The following is an 18,630-nucleotide window of genomic DNA, read 5'->3' as shown; positions in this document are numbered from 1 at the left end:
TCTTGGTGCCATAACTAGATGGCTCTCAAAGGTTTTGTTATAACTTTAAGAAGCTCAATGAGTGTTCTTAATTTGATGCATATCCCTTACCTAGTCGATAAACTTGTTGAGAAGTTGGCTCCGGCAAGGTTTCTGAGTTGTTTTGACCTTACAAAAAGTTATTGGCAAATTCCTCTGTCCAAATGTGCTTTAGAACAGACTGCGTTTGTGACCCCAGAGGGTCTTTTTCAATACACCGTGTTGCCTTTTGGTTTGCATGGGGCCCCTGCTACCTTTTTAAAGGTTAATGAATAAACTATTGAGACCCGTTGCTGCATATGCCTCAGCTTACCTAGATGACCTAGTCATCTATAGCCAGGATTAGGAATCCCATTTAAACAAACTTGAAGCTGTATTGGGCAGAATGAGTGCTGCAGGTCTCACCATTAACCCTTCCAAAAGTGTGCTTGCATGTCCAGAAGTTAAGTATTTGGGATATACTGTTGGATGAGGCATGGTCAAACCCCAAATTAACAAAATAGCTGCCATTGAACTGGCACTGCCCTTTGAGGAAAAAACAGGTTTGGGTTTTTCTTGGTATTGTTGGATGCTATAGAAAGTTTATACATCATTTTGTCACCTGGGCTGCCCCTTAACCGAATTGACAAGAGCATGAGCAGCAGATATTATTCAGTGTAGGCAGGAGGCTGAAATGGCATTTACTGATTTGAGGACAGCCCTATGTTGTTATCCAGTCTTGATAGCCCCTGACTTTACTAAACAATTATTTCTACAGATGGATGCTTTGAGGGTCGGCCTAGGAGCGGTATTGTCCCAGTACGTAGGGGACGACGACACCCTGTGTTCTACCTTAGCCGTAAATTGCTGCCTAGGGAAAGGAAATATGCTGTGGTAGAGAAGGGATGCCTGGCCATCAAGTGGGCTATAGAGTCTTTGCTGTATTTTTTGTTGCGGAGCACTTTTACTCTCGTGACGGACCATGCTCCTTTACTGTGGATGCAGAAGAACAAAGGGAAATATGCAAAGGTCACTAGATGGTTCCTTTCTCTTCAGCCATCTAAGTTTGTAGTGACGCACAGAGTTGGCGTTTTGCACGCTAATGTGGATGCTCTGTTTAGAGCACATAGTCTCTGTGTGACGGCCGCTTCACCCTATTATGAAATTAGTGGTGCTTTCAGTGTTTCCTGGATAGAAGCGCTTAAAACTCAGCCTGCTCTCAGGGCTGTAGTTAAGGATCTACAAAATTCCCAGTGCACCGGGCAAACAGGGCTCACTTGTGAGGAGCTTGGGTGAGACACAGAATCTGAGTCTGAAAGACAAAGACATAGGTATCTTGCTGTTTAGTTTATCTACTGGTTACAACTTAACTGCCCAGGAGTAGAAGAGGGATTCCTATGTTAGTCTACTAAGTTTAGAGTAGGTTTTTTTATTTGTAATATTTTTTTGCATTGGAGCCTAATTTATGGCGTACAAGCTTAATAAAAAAACACATATGATTTTTGGGAAAAATACATTTTTGTGATTTGTGACCCCCAGATCCGGCCAGCCTGCCACAACCACCAAACTAATTCTGCTAGTCTTCCTGAGTATAGGGATACCACGTGTGCAAGACTTTTTTGCAATCTAGCCACATAGAGGGGCCCAAAATCCAAGGAGCACATTCAGGCTTTCAGGAGGCATAAATTACGCACATGATTTCCTGACTATCTGTAGTGCCAGGGCAGTAGAAACACCCCCAAAATTACCACATTTTGGAAAGCAGACTTCCCAAGGTATTTCATAGGAGGCACACAGTGTGTCTAGTACCACAGGTACTCTTCAAAGACTCACTGTCTTTGAAGAGTACCTGTGGTACTAGAAGAACAGTTGTCTGCAGAGTGTGTCTGTGTCCCCGCAGGAATGTAATCACCGGGACATGCAGATGGGTGAGTACAGGACGCAGGCATGGTCGGCACAAAGGCAAAGGACTGGTCCAGGTTGCAAGCAATAACATAGTCGATAAACAGGCACGGGTCAGTTCAGGTGGCAGGGAGAGATGTGGTCAGTATGGAGGCACAGGGTTGGTCCAGGCAAGAGGCAGAAACATGGTTGTAAACAGGCAAAGAGCTGGTACACAAGAAATCAGAAATAGGCAAATGGCATCTAGTCAGGCATGTAAAAAACCACATTGTGCACTTTAATACCTACATCTAATGTTGTAGTGAGGTATGGCAGCGAAGGAAGAAGTCCTTTATGCAGAGATTGTGAGGGACTGTAGGGACAATAATATAAAGTGTCACTTCATTTCCTCTTTGCTGTATACACTTTTTTTGGGGGTGCCCTGCAACCCTGGATAGAAGGGTTAACATAAGGTAAGTGTCTCTCATGCAGCTTGCTGACTGCATCAGGTTGAGGCCAGCCTTGCTGGTAAATTCAGGCTGTTATGGTTTCTTCTTGCTTATTTAGGAAGGAGCCAAGTCTTCCTGAAGATTTATAAATTACATAAAATTAGATGGAAAAATTAAATAAATAGATGGAAACTTTTTTGTACCAGTACCTTGATCTATGTCAGGTAGGGCTTCATCATCTGGTCATTGAAATCTATATCTCCCATAGGTAGAGTGTACTCATGAGTGCAAAGACAGTGTGGAAAATAATTATTTTATCCCCTGCAGATTTTGTAAGTTTGCCCACTTAGAAAGAAATGAAAGGTCTATAATTTAACTCTGTAACTAAGCATAGAGGCAAGACATTGCTTGTAGTTGGTTTGCACACTCTTCTCTAAATCCTTAAGGTTTCTTGGCTGTCGCTTGGAAACTTGAAGTTTCCGCTCCCTCCATAAATTTGCTATAGGAATTAGATCTGGAGACTGGCTAGGCCACTCCATGACCTTTATGTGCTTCTTCTTGAGCCAATAGTTTGTTACCTTGGCGGTATGTTTTGGGTCACTGTCATGCTGAAAAACCCATCCACAACACATCTCCGGTGTTCTGGCTGCGGGAAGGATGTTCTCATCCAAGATTTTACAATTCATGGCCCCATCCATTGGCCCCTCAATGCGGCAAAGTTGGCCTGTACCTTTAGCAGAGAAACGGCCCCAAAGCATAATGTTTCCACCTCCGTGCTTGACAGTGGGGACACTGTTCTTAGGGTCATAGTCATCATTTTTCTTCCTCCAAACCCGGCAAGTCGAGTTAATGCCAAAGAGCTCAATTTTGGTCTCATCTGACCGAAGAACTTTCACTCAATCCTTCTCTGAATCATTTAGATGTTCATTGGCAAACTTCAGACGGGCCTGTACATGGGCCTTCTTGAGGGGGACCTTGCTGGCCTGCAGGATCTCAATCCATGGCGGTTTTTTGTGTTACCGATGGTTGTTTGGTGACTGTGGTCCCAACTGCACTGAGATCATTCATAAGCTCTTCCCGTGATCCTTACCCCATGAGGTGAAATCTTGCATGGAGCACAAGACCGAGGGCGATTGATGGTTATTTTGTATTCCTTCCATTTGCGAATAATCGCTCCAACAGTTTCCTTCTCATCAAGCTTCTTGCTGAAAGTCTTGCAGCCCATTCCAGCCTTGTGCAGGTCTACAATCTTGTACCGAACGTCCTTTGACAGCTCTTTGGTCTTGCCCATGGTGGTGAGGTTTGAATGGAAGAGATTCTGTGGACAGGTGTCTTTTATATACATTACAAGTTTTCTTTAGGCGCACCTTATTAAAGTGACAGGGCTAATCTGTGTACCACATAGCCAGTCTGTGGGAGCCAGAATTATTGTTAGTTGGTAGAGGATCAAATACTTATTTTACTCACTGAACTGCAACTCAATTTATAACATTTGCATCATGTGTTTTTTCTGGATTTTTGGTTGATATTCTGTCTCTATCATTTACAACACACCTATGATAAAAATGATAGACCTTTCATTTCTTTGTAAGTGGGCAAACTTTACAAAATCTGCAGGGGATCAAATCATTATTTTCCTCACTGTAGATTTTTAGGTGCCAAAAGTTCCTTACCACACAAACTAGCTGACTTACCTTTTCAACTTTGTGTTGCCAAGTCACGCAGAGGAAAAAGCAACAGAGGTGTGCAGTAGTGTGCCAAGAGGATGATGGCACAAGACAGTTATACATTCGACTCTGCACCAAATAAACTACATGAATTTGCAACATTATAGTTTATTTATATGCAATTCACTCTGCTCAACAACCACCAACTTTGTTTATCTGTCCTATTCCCATGATGGCCAGCTTGTTGTCCAATCAGCTGCAGTCACTGTTCATGTATTTTGATAGCAGCACAGCTGCTGCTGCTGTCAGAATATAATGGGCTAACGGGAGATTCCCCCATGTACACTCTTTATTGTGGATGGAGGAATCCATTAGATTTGTTTAATTTAGGCCGCACGCTGAACAAAAAAAAAATCTACTATTGTGAGGAAGTGCAGGCACCCCAGCACTACCTGAAGACTAGTTGAGGTAAATAGGGACCAGCAGGGTGGGGGTGTCATAGTTTACTGTATTAAGGAGGGCTAGGGGGATTTGTGAACTTTGGAGATCTTTACTGGGTGGCTTGTCTGGTACCAAAAAAGTATTTCTTCCTTAATCTATCGAGCTTCCCAGCAGGCCCCCTGAGAATGCAGGTCTCAAAATATTTACTACAGAGGAAGGCCCATCAGCAAGCCTTGGATAGGATTTCCCCTGAAATGAATGGGGTGGGGGCTCCACATGTTTGGGGTGGGGGGTATGAAGGTGCACTGACCAGTTGAGATTTAAGAAAAAAAAAATACGCTCAATGTGAACCAGGCCTAAAGCTGCATTCACATCTACCCTGTTTCCCCGAAAATAAGACCTACCCCGAAAGTAAGACCTAGCACTATTTTTCAAGATTCCTGTAATATATGACCTACCCCAAAAAAAAAGACCTAGTTTGGTGGTAGCATGTGAGGGGGAACTTGCAGGAGACATGGCATCAGCCTGCAGGGACATACTGTATTAAAGGGGACGACAGGGGACTCTCTCCGGCCAGCGCAGTGACAGGGAGCACTCCAGTACCATACTTCACCAACTGCTGTCCCCCTGAAGGCACTGCTTAATGTAATGTTACTGTACTGTAATATGTACCGGTAAATGGTACCGTACTTTACCACGCTGTCCACTGACAGCTGGCTCTGCCTACCTGGAAGCAGAGCCAGCGGAACCGCCTCCTCCACCGTCCGTTCCGCCAGTCAGCGCTGGCGGAGCGGAGGGAATCCAGCCCCTTCCCTGTCACGGCAGAGAGCCGTGACAGGATCGAGAGGTGAGCGAACGCCGGTATGTGTTCGCTCACCTCCCGATCTACTGAGCCGACCTGTGAGAGTGTCATGGTCACAGGTCGGCTAGAACTATGAGGTGAGTGAAAAGCACTCACCTCATAGATCTCCTTTAAGTGTGTTTTACCTGCATCTTTTTTTGAGCGGGTTTTACGCGCGCATGTTAAGTCACACGGTTTTGCGTGCAGATTTTGACACATTAATGATCAAAGGACAAAACACACTGAAATCTGCCCCAAAGAGTAGCTCATGTACAAGTTTGCGCGACGGGCGTTTTTCTGCTTGCCACAAAACGCAAAAGGTGTGAACAGGGGCCATAGAAAAGAATGGGATTCCTGGGGTTGAGCTTTTTATTACACTGAATCAGCTGCGACAATACGCCTAGGTGTGAACAGGGCCTTAGGGATGCACCAATATTATTCTTTCCAGACCAAGTACTCGCAGATACAAATACCGATAAATTTTTGTTTAGTGTCATGTGACAGTTTTTCTAAAACAATACAGACCAATGATTTCATCTAAAACAATACAGACCAATGATTTTATCTAAAACTATACAGACCAATGATTTTCAAGTGGTGGGGCACCAGGGCCCAGTTGCAGCTGCAACCGCTGCAACCCTGGTAGTTCTTGTGAAAATGCCGAGTATGGGCAATGGTATCTGAACATTCCTAGGAAAAAAAAGGAATCAAAACATAAAATATACAAATATATTGTTCTGGCATTGTTTTAAACTTCTGTTACATCAATCGGGAAACAAACAAAAAAACAACAAAACTACAAAAATAAAAGAATCGACTAATCTGACCCGTGCAAAATAAAAAAAGAAAAATTTAAAGCATAAAATATGCAAAAATATACAAATACATTTTTATCGCCTTGTTTAACTTTCTCTGCTGCTATATCAATCAGAAAAAAAAAATGAGATGCCAAAAATAAACAAAAGTAGATAAGTGACTGATCCTCCCCGCCTAATAATAAAATATGCAAAAAAACCTCTACAAAAATATTAATATTGCATTGTTTTTTTGTCTCTTTTTTTTTTTGCATGTGTGTGTGTGTATGAGTGTGTGCCCCCCTCTCTCGGCGTGTGTGCGCTCTCTCTCTCTCTCTCTGTCTGCTCCTTGTGGCTGAGCGAGGTTCATGTTGCTCTCTCTCTCTCTCTCTCTCTCTCTTTCTCTCTACACTGCCAGCCCCTGATGTGATGGCGAAGAAACCCCGTTGACAAGGCACTGCTTTTTCATGACGGTGAGTTTCCCTTTGAGTGTATGAAGAGAAGGAAGGGAGGAGGAGGGCTGATGATGATGATGATTATCATGGAGGTGGGGAGGCTTGTTTTTTAGCTGGAGGTGGAAAAGAAAGTAGCCAAAAAAAGGTGACAGTACACCCAGGGAGGAGGAGGAGGGGGTAGTTTGTGTATTTTTTTTCTTCTCGATGCAAATTGAAGAATCGGCCTGGGCCTGTCTTGAGGAACCGCTCCCGGCGCCTCGTTCTATTATATTTTTTTTACCTCACGTTTCCACAATACTCAAGCTCGGCCTAACTGGGAGAGAAGTTCCCCGCTCCAGAGCGCTCGTCTGTCGGCTTTCTGGATTAATTTTACCTCTCGGGGAGGAGGCGCGGAGGGGTTCGGTGGATAGTCCCGTGCGCCCTTTTTATGTCGCCGCCTGTCCATCCCGCGCGCCCTTTCCCGTCACAAACGTTCCGTGCGCTTCCAACCCGCTCCGCGGCTAATCCTCGGTGCCGCGCTCCCACCGTTTATCACCTCTCGGCGGTCCGTTACCGCTCGGTGATTAATGTCATGGCGTATCTGTAAAATGGCCCCGGCTCCCTTCCCTTTTTCCCGGGCTGTAGGCAGTGAACCCGCTGTAGTAGAGGGGTGGCTGTCTGATGTGAGGGATTTCTATCAGTGCTTTGCGGTTTTTCGGACACAACCTGCGGGTTTTATTGCGTTTATCGGCGGTTTGGTGCAAAATTTATTTGGTGTTGTAGTATGAAAGAAGATGGCGGCGGCCGTTGGCTGAGGGCCAGGGGAGATGGCGCACCTCAGCTCGGCGTCCATTACACAACCTCACATTCCATCCATCCCCGGGTTGTGTGTGTGCAGATCCCGCTCTGCTCCCTCACATCCGGTGTTTATTATTAAAATGGATTCGTTATGTTTATCTACTTGGATTTTTCTTCTTGTTTGCCTATAGGTTGTGAGGATGTTTGTTCTATAGTATGTGGTGAATATGTATATTCCAGTGTGTGCAGTGGCTATAGTGTATGGGTATATTATATGTTCTATTGTGTGGAGTGGCTCTGTAAATATAATGTTCATTTTCTATAATGTGTGGAGTGGATGTATGGATTTGTGTATATTGCATGTTCTATGGTGGGTGGGTATATTGCATGTTCTAGTGTGTGTGGAGTGGATGTATGGGTATATTGCATGTTCTATGGTGTGTGTGTGTGTGTGGGTGGAGTGGATGTATGGGTATATTGCATGTTCTAGTGTGTGTGGAGTGGATGTATGGGTATATTGCATGTTCTATGGTGTGTGTATGTGGAGTGGATGTATGGGTATATTGCCTGTTCTATGGTGTGTGGGTGGAGTGGATGTATGGGTGGAGTGGATGTATGGGTATATTGCCTGTTCTATGGTGTGTGGATGTATGGGTATATTGCATGTTCTATGGTGGGTGTGTGGGTATATTGCATGTTCTATGGTGGGTGTGTGGGTATATTGCATGTTCTATGGTGTGTGTGGAGTGGATGTATGGGTATATTGCATGTTCTATGGTGTGTGTGGAGTGGATGTATGGGTATATTGCCTGTTCTATGGTGTGTGTGTGTGTGGAGTGGATGTATGGGTATATTGCCTGTTCTATGGTGTGTGTGTGGAGTGGATGTATGGGTATATTGCCTGTTCTATGGTGTGTGTATGTGGAGTGGATGTATGGGTATATTGCCTGTTCTATGGTGTGTGGATGTATGGGTATATTGCCTGTTCTATGGTGTGTGGGTATATTGCATGTTCTATGGTGTGTGTGGTGACTAATGGATATTGGTCATGTGTATATACTGTGTGGATCATTCTCATGCTCTATAGTGGGTCCAGTGACTGACAGATATACATGTTCTCCTCTATGGAGTATGGCGTAGCTCTATGGATAGATTTCCCATGTTCTGTGTGGCGTGGCTCTGTAAATATATTCATGTTTTATAGGCTGTTTGATAGTGTGGATATATTGCATGTTCTATAGTGTGCACAGTGGATGTATGGGTAGGTTGCATGTTCTATAGTGTGCACAGTGGATGTATGGGTATGTTGCATGTTCTATAATGTGCACAGTGGATGTATGGGTATGTTGCATGTTCTATAGTGTGCACAGTGGATGTATGGGTATGTTGCATGTTCTATAGTGTGCACAGTGGATGTATGGGTATGTTGCATGTTCTATAGTGTGCACAGTGCATGTATGGGTATGTTGCATGTTCTATAGTGTGTGGCTCTTGTTCATGTTCTATAGTATGTGGCTTGATAATGGATATGTTCTATAGTGTGTGGAGTGGCTGTAATGGATTTTCGGGTCTGTGTGAAGTGACTGGATATGGTGCTGTGGAAAAGTATTTGCATATAAACAGTTTTCCTGTTTTTATTGAGTTACAATCTGGAATTGGATTTTATTCTGATACAAACAATAATTAAGCCAAAAGAAAAAAAAAAATCTTTGCTTGTGCAAAAGTATTTGCCCCCTTTGTATGAACCCCGTAAATACAATGTGGGCCCAGCAATTAATGTTACAAGTCCTGTACTTGGTTGATAAAGGTCTAGCTGTGTGCAATCAAAGTCACATGATCTATCAGTGTAGATACCCCGGTTCTGAAAGGCCCCTACGCCTGCACCACCTCTAAGCAAGCAACATGAAGACGGAGGAGCTCTCCAAAGGAATCAGAGATAGATGGAGATCCATCTCCAGATCAGGGTTGGGTTATATATAAGCAACAACTAATCGATGAGGAGAATCGTTTGCAACAATTCTCGTCATCGATAAGTTGCAGCTGCCGATCTGCTCTCCCCGCTGGTGCTGGCTGCAGCGCTCTGTCCTTTTCAATCCCCGCCTGTGTCGGCAGAGGCAGCAGGAACACAGACCACTGCAGCCAGAACCAGCGGGGTGGAGACCGCTGTGACTCTGCAATCCCCCCACCTCAGCAGCCTCTCCGTGTCTCCTCTGCCCGCCCCCGTTCTGCTTCAGCCCAGCCCCCATGCCGCTTTAGCCCCGTGCCTCAATTGCTGGGAGGCACGGGGGCGGGCTGGGAGCCATACCCAGCCTGCTATTGGATATGCAATAACAGGCTGGCTATTGCTGCTGCCAATCAGCAGATGAGGACCTGATTGTGAACCTTCTCCTTCATGTCCCTCCTCTGCTGATTGGCAGTGGGTGAGTGCAATAGCCAGCCTGTTATTGGCTATTGCTCCTAGCAATAAAGTAAAACAAAAAACAAGTTTAAAAAAGATAGTTAAAATACAAAACAATAAAGTTAAATTATTTTGGGGGTTTGTTTTAAATATATTGGCTTACAGTTTTACAATTCACATTATTTTTAAATCCATCAAACTAGTTTAAATGTCTAATATAACACATTTATAAAAAGAATATGAATATATATATATATATATAGTTTCGGCCTGACAAATGTTGCGGTGCCATTCATTCAATGGATCCCAAGTGCACCTCCTATCCGCAGTGTGATTGCCCGCACTGGAATGCATGGTACTGCAATGCCCTGCGTTCCAGTGCAGTGCGATTGCAAACAATGTGCATACTGTTTTATTCTGAAGTAAACTTTGTCTAAAGCTGCATTTGTGTATTTTGATTTAAGATAATCGGCTAACTAATCAATGAAAATAATTGTTAGCTGCAGCACTAGTCATAAAAAAAAAATATCCCCAAATTTGAACATCCCTGGAGCATCAATAAATCCATTATAACAAAATGGAAAGAAAATGGCACCACTACAATCCTGACAGGAGAAGGCCGTCCATCAAAACAGTCCATGCAAAAAGAGCTATTCAGAGATGCAATGAAACCCCCCAGAAGGACACGGAAAGTGTTGTAAAGCATCAAAATCATCTCTGAATTGGTGCTGACACTGTCCTTCCTTCTGGAGGGTGGCTACTTTTGTTCCCCATGGTCCCCGTGTGTGTTGTAAAGTAGTCACCACTCCAAGCTCGCTCCTTTGATGGACTACAATCTCACTACAAATTATTAAATTAAACCTGATATTATTTACATAGTAATTGACCCAATTCATAGTTACTCTACCCAATAGTTAAGATACTTGAATGTGGTTTTAAAAAAAGAACTATGGGGTAAGTGTTTTTCCCCATAGTTCTCTTAAGGGTCACGGTAGGATATATACTAGCGTCCTCCCATTACCCAAAGCTCAGTATATCGCGAGCTACAACTTGCGGTATACTGAGACTGCTGCAGATGGGACGGATCCTGACATTACTGTCGAGATCCACCCAGCTGCGTGAGTGACAGCTGGCTCTGCCTATCTAGAGGCAGAGCCAGCTGTACCCGCCCCCTTCCCCATCCGTTCAGTCAGCGCTGGGGGATACCTGCAGGGAGTCGTGAGTGACAGTCACGGCTCTCTGCAGGGACAGGATCGAGAAGTGAGCGAGCGACAGTATGTGTTCAGTCACTTCCCGATCTATTGAGACGACCTGTGACAGTTTCATTGTCACACGTCGGCTCAAGCTATGAGGATGAGGGATTTTAACTCGCCTCATAGTTCTCCTTTAAGATGTAACTCCTGAGTTTAGTGTCGCTTTAAGCTGTGCACAGAGTGGGGCTATATGGAAGAGTGGGCAAGGACAAATGGATGGCACTAAACACAGGTAAATTCTTGAAGAAAACCTGTTTGTCTGCCCACAGATGTGAGACTGAGATCACAGTTGTTCCGGTAGGGCAATGACTCTAAACATACTGCTAAAGCTACACTGGAGTGATCTGAATGTCTTGGAACGGCCTAGTGAAAGCCCAGACCTCAATCCAATTGAAAATATGTGGCATGACTTGAAGATTGCTGTACACCAGGGGCGCCCACTATTTTTCATCTGGAGATCTACTTTTCAAATGACGAGCTCATTGAGATCTATCAACGAAAAAACACCTGCATTCAGGGGCGGGAGGGGACGTGGCGGTGCATTCAAGTCAATGGCTCCGCAGGCAGGCCCCTCGCCCACAGTGCGATCCGCAAAAATGCTGCAAGCACTATTTTTGCAGATCGCACTGGACCGGAATGCAGGCACTAATGTGCCTGCGTTCCGAGTGCGGGCGATCGCAATGTGGGCGATGCCATTGACTTCAATACAGCTCCACACCCCCTCCCGCACCTGAACGCAGGGAGTCGGCCGGCTTACATTCCAGTGCGCCCTACAGGTCCCGGCGTCCTGTCCTCCCATGGTGCTCGTGTGGCCGACGTTGCACATGGGAGCATAGCCGTAGCCAGCTCCTTTTGCGCCTGAGGCAAGAAAAAAAACATTTTTTTTATTTCTTTTTTTACTATTTTTTTTATTTTCATTATTTTTAATTTTCGTAAGTTTTTTTTTTTTTTACTCTTGGGGGGGCTTCGGGGAAATATTAGGGGTCTGAAAAGCCCCCTGATATTTCCCTTTTAAAATAGAAAAAGAAATTGAGGACACATAGTCCTCAATCTTTTTTTCTGCAGCCTCTATTCTAAATGAATGGAAAGCACAGAGGCTTCTCATTCATTAAGAAAATATTTTACTATCAAGCTGTTTCTGAATGGGGAGGAGCCTCTGTACAGAGTGCTTCTCCCCATTGAGGAACTCATGCATGAACAGGACGTGATGTAAATCATTCATTTATAACTTGGGACACATAGTACTATGTATCCCCAGTTATTTACAAACACTGGAGTGATCAGAGCGATCCTCTGCCGCTCGGCCACGCACAAATGGGCTCAGCTTCTCCTCTGCATCCCCCCTGCTCTCCCGGGCAGAGGCAGCGGGGGATCCGACGAGAAGTGAAAGAGCACTTCAGCCGTGGGTGGGGGGGGGGCGGAGCCGCTGTGACAGAATGGACGAGCAGTGAGGGGAGAGATAGGCGCCGGCTGTCAGATCCTGGCCGAGCGTCTCTCTCTCCTCACCGCTCTGCATTAGTTCTGTGACAGTGGCTCCGCCCTCCGCCAGCCCACGGTTCCTTCACTTCTTCTCGGATCCCCGCTGGGGAGAGCAGCGGGGATCCAGAGAAGCGGCGGGAGGAGAGGACATGGCGATCTACCAGTGATCGCTACGCGATCGACTGGTAGATCGCGATTGACCTTGTGGGCACCCCTGCTGTACACCAACACAACCCATCTCACTTAAAGCCCATTTCCACCTTTGTAGAGGCATTTCAAAACCAGAAATCATACGCCAGCAATGTACGCAAAGGGGGGAATTTATCAAAACTGGAGCATTGTACACAGAGGGGGGAATTTATCAAAACTGGAGCAGCTGTGCATGGCAACCAATCAGCTTCTCTCATTTTTTAAATCTTAACTAAACAAACTGAGGAGAGAAGCTGATTGGTTGTCATGCACATCTCCAGTTTTTATCTGCTCCAGTTTTGATAAATTCCCCTCAGAGTGTACATGAAGCAGGCATATGCTGTATATGAACACAAAAACTTAACTCTTTTTTTGTCCTCTTCATCTCCTCATGGCTCCTTGTGAAATGGTCGCCTCTGTTCTCTGCAAGCAGTCTGCAAATTAACACACTCTCTCTCTCTGAGCTCTCTCCCCGTATACATTGTGGGAACCCCCTGCCCGGACAGTGTATTGTGACCTGGAAAGGCGGAGCTAATGTGCAGTGATATTGTTACAATGACTCACAGGTCAGCTGCTTTACAATCCAGACCCCAGAGTTTCTTGTGGAGAACATTTTCCATTTGTAGGACTCAGGCTTACTGAAAAGTCTATAAAAAATGAAAGCCGGCAATGCGGGTCATAAAAATGTGCACACATAGACATCATCACTGCACCTCTACATTACCACAATGCATGCTAATCACTTACAAGGGTGGAAATGGGTTGAAGGACGTGGAGCAGCTTTGACTTGAAGAATGGGCAAGAAGTGTCTAGATGTGCTAAGCTAATACATTCCCCAAGAGACTTGCAGCAAATAGTGGCACACTCAAGATTGTTTTTTTTTTTTAATGGTGCTCTGGGGATTGTTCAGAGTTTTGGATATTTTTTATAACCCAGCCCTGATCTACACTTTGTATCTGACCTGTGGAGCACTCCTTGATCTACATGTTACTTGCTTAGTGTTGTTGCAGACTCAGGCCGTTCAGAACAGTTGTATTCACACTGACAATCATGTGACAGATCATGTCACACTTTGATTGCACACAAGTGAACCTTTATTAACTAATTATGGAACTACCCAAGTTAATTGGTTGGTCCACATCTTATTTAGGGGTCTCATAGCAAAGGGGGTGAATACTGCACACTAAAGATTTCTGGGGGGTTTTTTTGTCTTAATTATTGTTTGTCACAATAAAAAAATATTTTATACCTGCAAAGTGATAGGCGTGTTGTTTACATCACATGATACAAAGCAACAAAGAATCCATTTTAATTCCAGGTTGCAATGCAATAAAACAGGAAAAACACTACGAATTAGGGTTTGGGCGGTGGTGGTGGGGGGGATGAATACTTTCGCAAAGGCACTGTATATATGTTCTATAGTGTGCGGAATGGCGTTATGGATATATCAGTCATGTTCTGTAGTGTGTGGAGCGGCTCTATGATGGATTGGTCATATATCGTGTGGGCAGTGGCTGTATGATGGATTGGTCATGTATAGTGGGGGCAATGGCTGTATTATGGATTGGTCATGTATAATGTGGGCAGTGGCTGTATGATGGATTGGTCATATATCGTGTGGGCAGTGGCTGTATGATGGATTGGTCATATATCGGGTGGGCAGTGGCTGTATGATGGATTGGTCATGTATAGTGTGGGCAGTGGCTGTATGATGGATTAGTCATGTATAGTGTGGGCAGTGGCTGTATGATGGATTGGTCATGTATAGTGTGGGCAGTGGCTGTATGATGGATTGGTTATGTATAGTGGGGGCAGTGGCTATGAGTGGCTGTATGATGGATTTGTCATGTATAATGTGGGCCGTGGCTGTATGATGGATTGGTCATGTATAATGTGGGCCGTGGCTGTATGATGGATTGGTCATGTATAGTGGGTGCAATGGCTGTATGATGGCTTGGTCATGTATAATGTGGGCTGTGGCTGTATGATGGATTGGCCATGTATAGTAGGGACAGTGGCTATATGATCGATTGGTCATGTATAGTGTGGAGTGGCTGTATGATGGATTGGTCATGTATAATGTGGGCTGTGGCTGTATGATGGATTGGTCATGTATAGTGTGGAGTGGCTGTATGATGGATTGGTCATCATACAGATTGGTCATGTATTTTATTGCACAGACATTCTAATCTCTTGGTGAATCTGCCTCTTGTTAGAGGGGACTGCTAATGTTGGTATAAGAAATGGAGATATGTATGAAAGTGTAATATAACCACTTTAGCTTTATCATTGGTATTCATAGGTAAATATTACATAAAAAAATGTCAATGAATTGCTGTGCAAATTAGGTTTAAGGCTAAGGCCTCATTCACACTGACAATGACAGATATGTTTTTATATACGTATAAAGAACATTTCAGGGGCTGGGGAGGGCTTGTATTATCTGCGAGTATACTTCTGTTTTTAGTCCCAAGTCCATTGCGTTCCCAAGTCCCGAGTCCATTGCGTTCCCAAGTCCCGAGCCCATTGCGTTCCCAAGTCCCGAGCCCATTGCGTTCCCAAGTCCCGAGCCCATTGCGTTCCCAAGTCCCGAGCCCATTGCGTTCCCAAGTCCAGAGCCCATTGCGTTCCCAAGTCCAGAGCCCATTGCGTTCCCAAGTCCAGAGCCCATTTTCCCGGGTCCATTGCGTTCCCAAGTCCCGGGTCCATTGCGTTCCCAAGTCCCGGGTCCATTGCGTTCCCGGGTCCATTGCGTTCCCAAGTCCCGGGTCCATTGCGTTCCCAAGTCCCGGGTCCATTGCGTTCCCGGGTCCATTGCGTTCCCAAGTCCCGGGTCCATTGCGTTCCCAAGTCCCGGGTCCATTGCGTTCCCGGGTCCATTGCGTTCCCAAGTCCCGGGTCCATTGCGTTCCCAAGTCCCGGGTCCATTGCGTTCCCGGGTCCATTGCGTTCCCAAGTCCCGGGTCCATTGCATTCCCAAGTCCCGGGTCCATTGCGTTCCCAAGTCCCGGGTCCATTGCGTTCCCAAGTCCCAAATCCAATGCAGTCTCAAGTCCCAAATCCAATGCGTTCCCAAGTCCCAAATCCAATGCGTTCCCAAGTCCAGCGTCCAGTGTGTTCCTGTGTCCAGAGCGTTCCTATGTCCAGAGTCCAGTGCGTTCCTATGTCCAGAGTTAAGTAAAAAAAAAATAAAAGAAATTAAAATGAAAACAAATAACTGATAAAAAGTTGAAAAAAAAATAAAACGAAAACATTATTAATTATAATAATAATACGCAGAGCCCAACTTGAGACCCCACCTGAGACCCCCCACAGCCCACCTGAGACCTCCACAGCCATCCTGAGACTCCACACAGCCCACCTGAGACAGGTGAAATCAGGCCACCACCCTAGAGCAACACAGAGTATGTAGCTTCATATTATTCTGCGTTGCTATATAATGTATTGCTGGGATCTTTTGGTGCGGCAGCACCCCTCCTGAACCACCATGGAGTGTAGGCTTAAAATCACTCAAGTCTGTCCTCCATGACAGATTAGAAGGGGCACCACCGGGAAAATAGAAGCAAGCCCAGAAGTGGCTCCTAAATTAACAAAGCAGCACTGGATAATGAGGTGATTTGAAGGTAGATCAGGAGGAGAAAACATAGGCAAGGGAACAGTTGGTCTAGAGAACAATTTTTCGTCTGGAGATCTACTTTTCAAATGACGAGCTCAATGAGATCTACCAGCGAAAAAACACCATTATTTAGAAGACAAGCACATTTAAATCGCTACTGGGACTACTGCATCTCTCGCACTCTCTCTCCTTTCTCTTGCTGGGGCGGTTCACACCACAGAGTCTGCATTCCAGAGCGTTCGGCCTATGGAACGCAAGCTGGCCGGCTCCCTGCGTTTAGGGGCGTGGCTGCGGTGCCATTGACTTCAATGCATTGCCACGCCCCTGCAGTCGCCCGCGCCTGGAATGCAGGCACATTAGTGCATGCGTTCCCGTCCAGTGTGATCTACAAAAATGCTGCAAGCACTATTTTTGCAGATCGCACTGGACCGGAACGCAGGCACTAATGTGCCTGTGTCCTGGGTGTGGGCGATCAGGCGGGGGGCGTGGCTGCAGTGCCATTTACTTCAATGCATATGCATTCCTATGGCCAAAAATTATTATTTTTTTTCTATTCTATTCCGTGTCAGAATAAGAAAAAAGAAAAGGAAAAGCAGTGTTTCTCTCAAGGAGAGGGCCGGGAGCGGGAGACTCCCAGAGCGCCAGGCAGAGTTAGGCTGTCTGGAGATCAGTGTCCCTGGTTAGCTGGTTAACCAGGGATGCTGATCTCTCTGCAAGTGGCCGGAGCAAGCCGTAAGATCACGGCTGGCTCCGTCCAGCTGTCAGAAGCAGGCTGTCGGCCAGCCAATGGCCGGCCGCTCGGCCAGCTTCTGCTTTCAGCGCGGCTCAGCCGAGGCATATGCGTTCGGCTTGACTGAGCCGCTCGGCCAACTTCAGGAGCTGTACGGGCTATTGTGAATAGCCCGTACAGCAGCCCTTCGGTTCTACTGAACCGAAGGGGTCCTGGGGCCGAAGCAAGCCAAAGGATCGGCCGAAGCTACGGCTAGATCCTTCGGCTGCTACGTGAATAGACCCCTATGTTGAATAAATAAACTTGAGATCTCAATCTGAATGTCTCTCTTTCTGAAGATTATATATTTAGATTTTAAAACTGGATTCTGCACCATAACTGAAGTGAAAGAGTTAAAGCATTTTTTATTTAGTCATTTCATTCTTTTTTTTTATTGTACAATAGATGCCCTTTGAAACAATGGCATTCGTACAGTGAGAAGGTCTTTACCTAATGTTGGCCTTTCCATGTTCTTGCATAGAAATACTTTGTATGTATCCTGACATTGCATGGGGTATGTGCATCCAAAACCTAAGGCCTCATACACACTGCCGTACAATAAGCTGCATATATGCGCGTATTGTCCCATATGCAAATATACATAGTTGCGTATGGAGCCGTATATTTGCGCTGCGTACAGATGGACCAGAGATGCGTCCGGGCAACGTATGTCTGGGGTTTTTAACGCGTGTACGTGCATATACGCATGTACAGTTCATTAAAATTTCTATTACGAATGATGCATTCTGGGATTGCATAAAGTGCACGCATATACGCGTATAAATGCAATATACAATTTTGCTCTTGTGTTGTGTGTGTATGAAGCCTTAGAAAGCATGATATGCATTTATGATGTTGCTGGGATCTGAAATCAGTGCAATTCCAGGCGACATTTGTTAACATGACGGCCTCTTCACACCATTGTGTTAATGAAGGCACATGAGGTTTTCTCAAATAGGCACAAAGGCACATAATGCCTTTTTTTTATGCATTGCATTGAAATTAGAGCTGCAGCTAACAATTATTTTCAAAATCGATTAGTTAGCCGATTATTAAGTTCGATTAATCGGTTAATCGGATAAACAATAAAATACATTTTTTAAAATGGCTCCAGTGATGGAGTACTAGTTTGTATTGAAATTGCACTCCATCACAGGAGCAAACTTGGAGCGGTGGAAGTAAAAAAGAAAAAAAATAGTGTGGTGTGCAATATAGTGAAAAGGAAAGTGTAAAATTATACAGCAATGAATGCAGAATGGCACCGACTATAGAGGACTACAAATCCCAGCAATAGTACATTATACAGCACAATGCAGAATATCACCAGCTATAGAGGACTACAACAAATCCCAGCAATAGTACATTATAGCTGGCGGTATTCTGCATTGCGCTGTATAATGTACTGTTGCTGGGTTTTGTAGTCCTGTATACAGCGCAGTGCAGAATATCACCAGCTATATAGGAATACAACAATTACCAGCAATACATTATATAATGTATTGCTGGGATTTTTTTATTCCTCTATAGCTGATGGTACGTTGCCCTGTATAATATACAGCACAATGTACCATCAGCTATAGAGGAATACAAATCCCAGCAATACATTATAGAGCACCATGTGTGG

The 18,630-nt window shown here is 45.0% G+C and overlaps 1 protein-coding gene across 1 annotated transcript; it reads right to left on the bottom strand.

The window, feature by feature from the left end:
• Window positions 1-15,037: 15,037 nt before the first annotated feature.
• Window positions 15,038-15,595, bottom strand: LOC108790044 (uncharacterized membrane protein YFL067W-like). Its single transcript, XM_018560596.1, has one exon. It carries the CDS (start codon window positions 15,593-15,595, stop codon window positions 15,038-15,040), a length of 558 nt encoding a protein of 185 aa, XP_018416098.1.
• Between the last annotated feature and the right edge of the window lie 3,035 nt (window positions 15,596-18,630).

This window comes from Nanorana parkeri, unplaced genomic scaffold (genome assembly GCF_000935625.1).
Source record: "Nanorana parkeri isolate BGI_ZX_2015 unplaced genomic scaffold, ASM93562v1 scaffold1, whole genome shotgun sequence".
NCBI classification, from domain to species: domain Eukaryota; kingdom Metazoa; phylum Chordata; class Amphibia; order Anura; family Dicroglossidae; genus Nanorana; species Nanorana parkeri.
The sequence above is the reverse complement of the archived record's forward strand: the minus strand, read 5'-3'. Positions and strand labels throughout refer to the sequence as shown.

Bases quoted from the DNA above. Each gene is read 5' to 3' on its own strand.
- LOC108790044 (XM_018560596.1), bottom strand. From the start codon at position 15,595: ATGCAATGGACCCGGGACTTGGGAACGCAATGGACCCGGGAACGCAAT.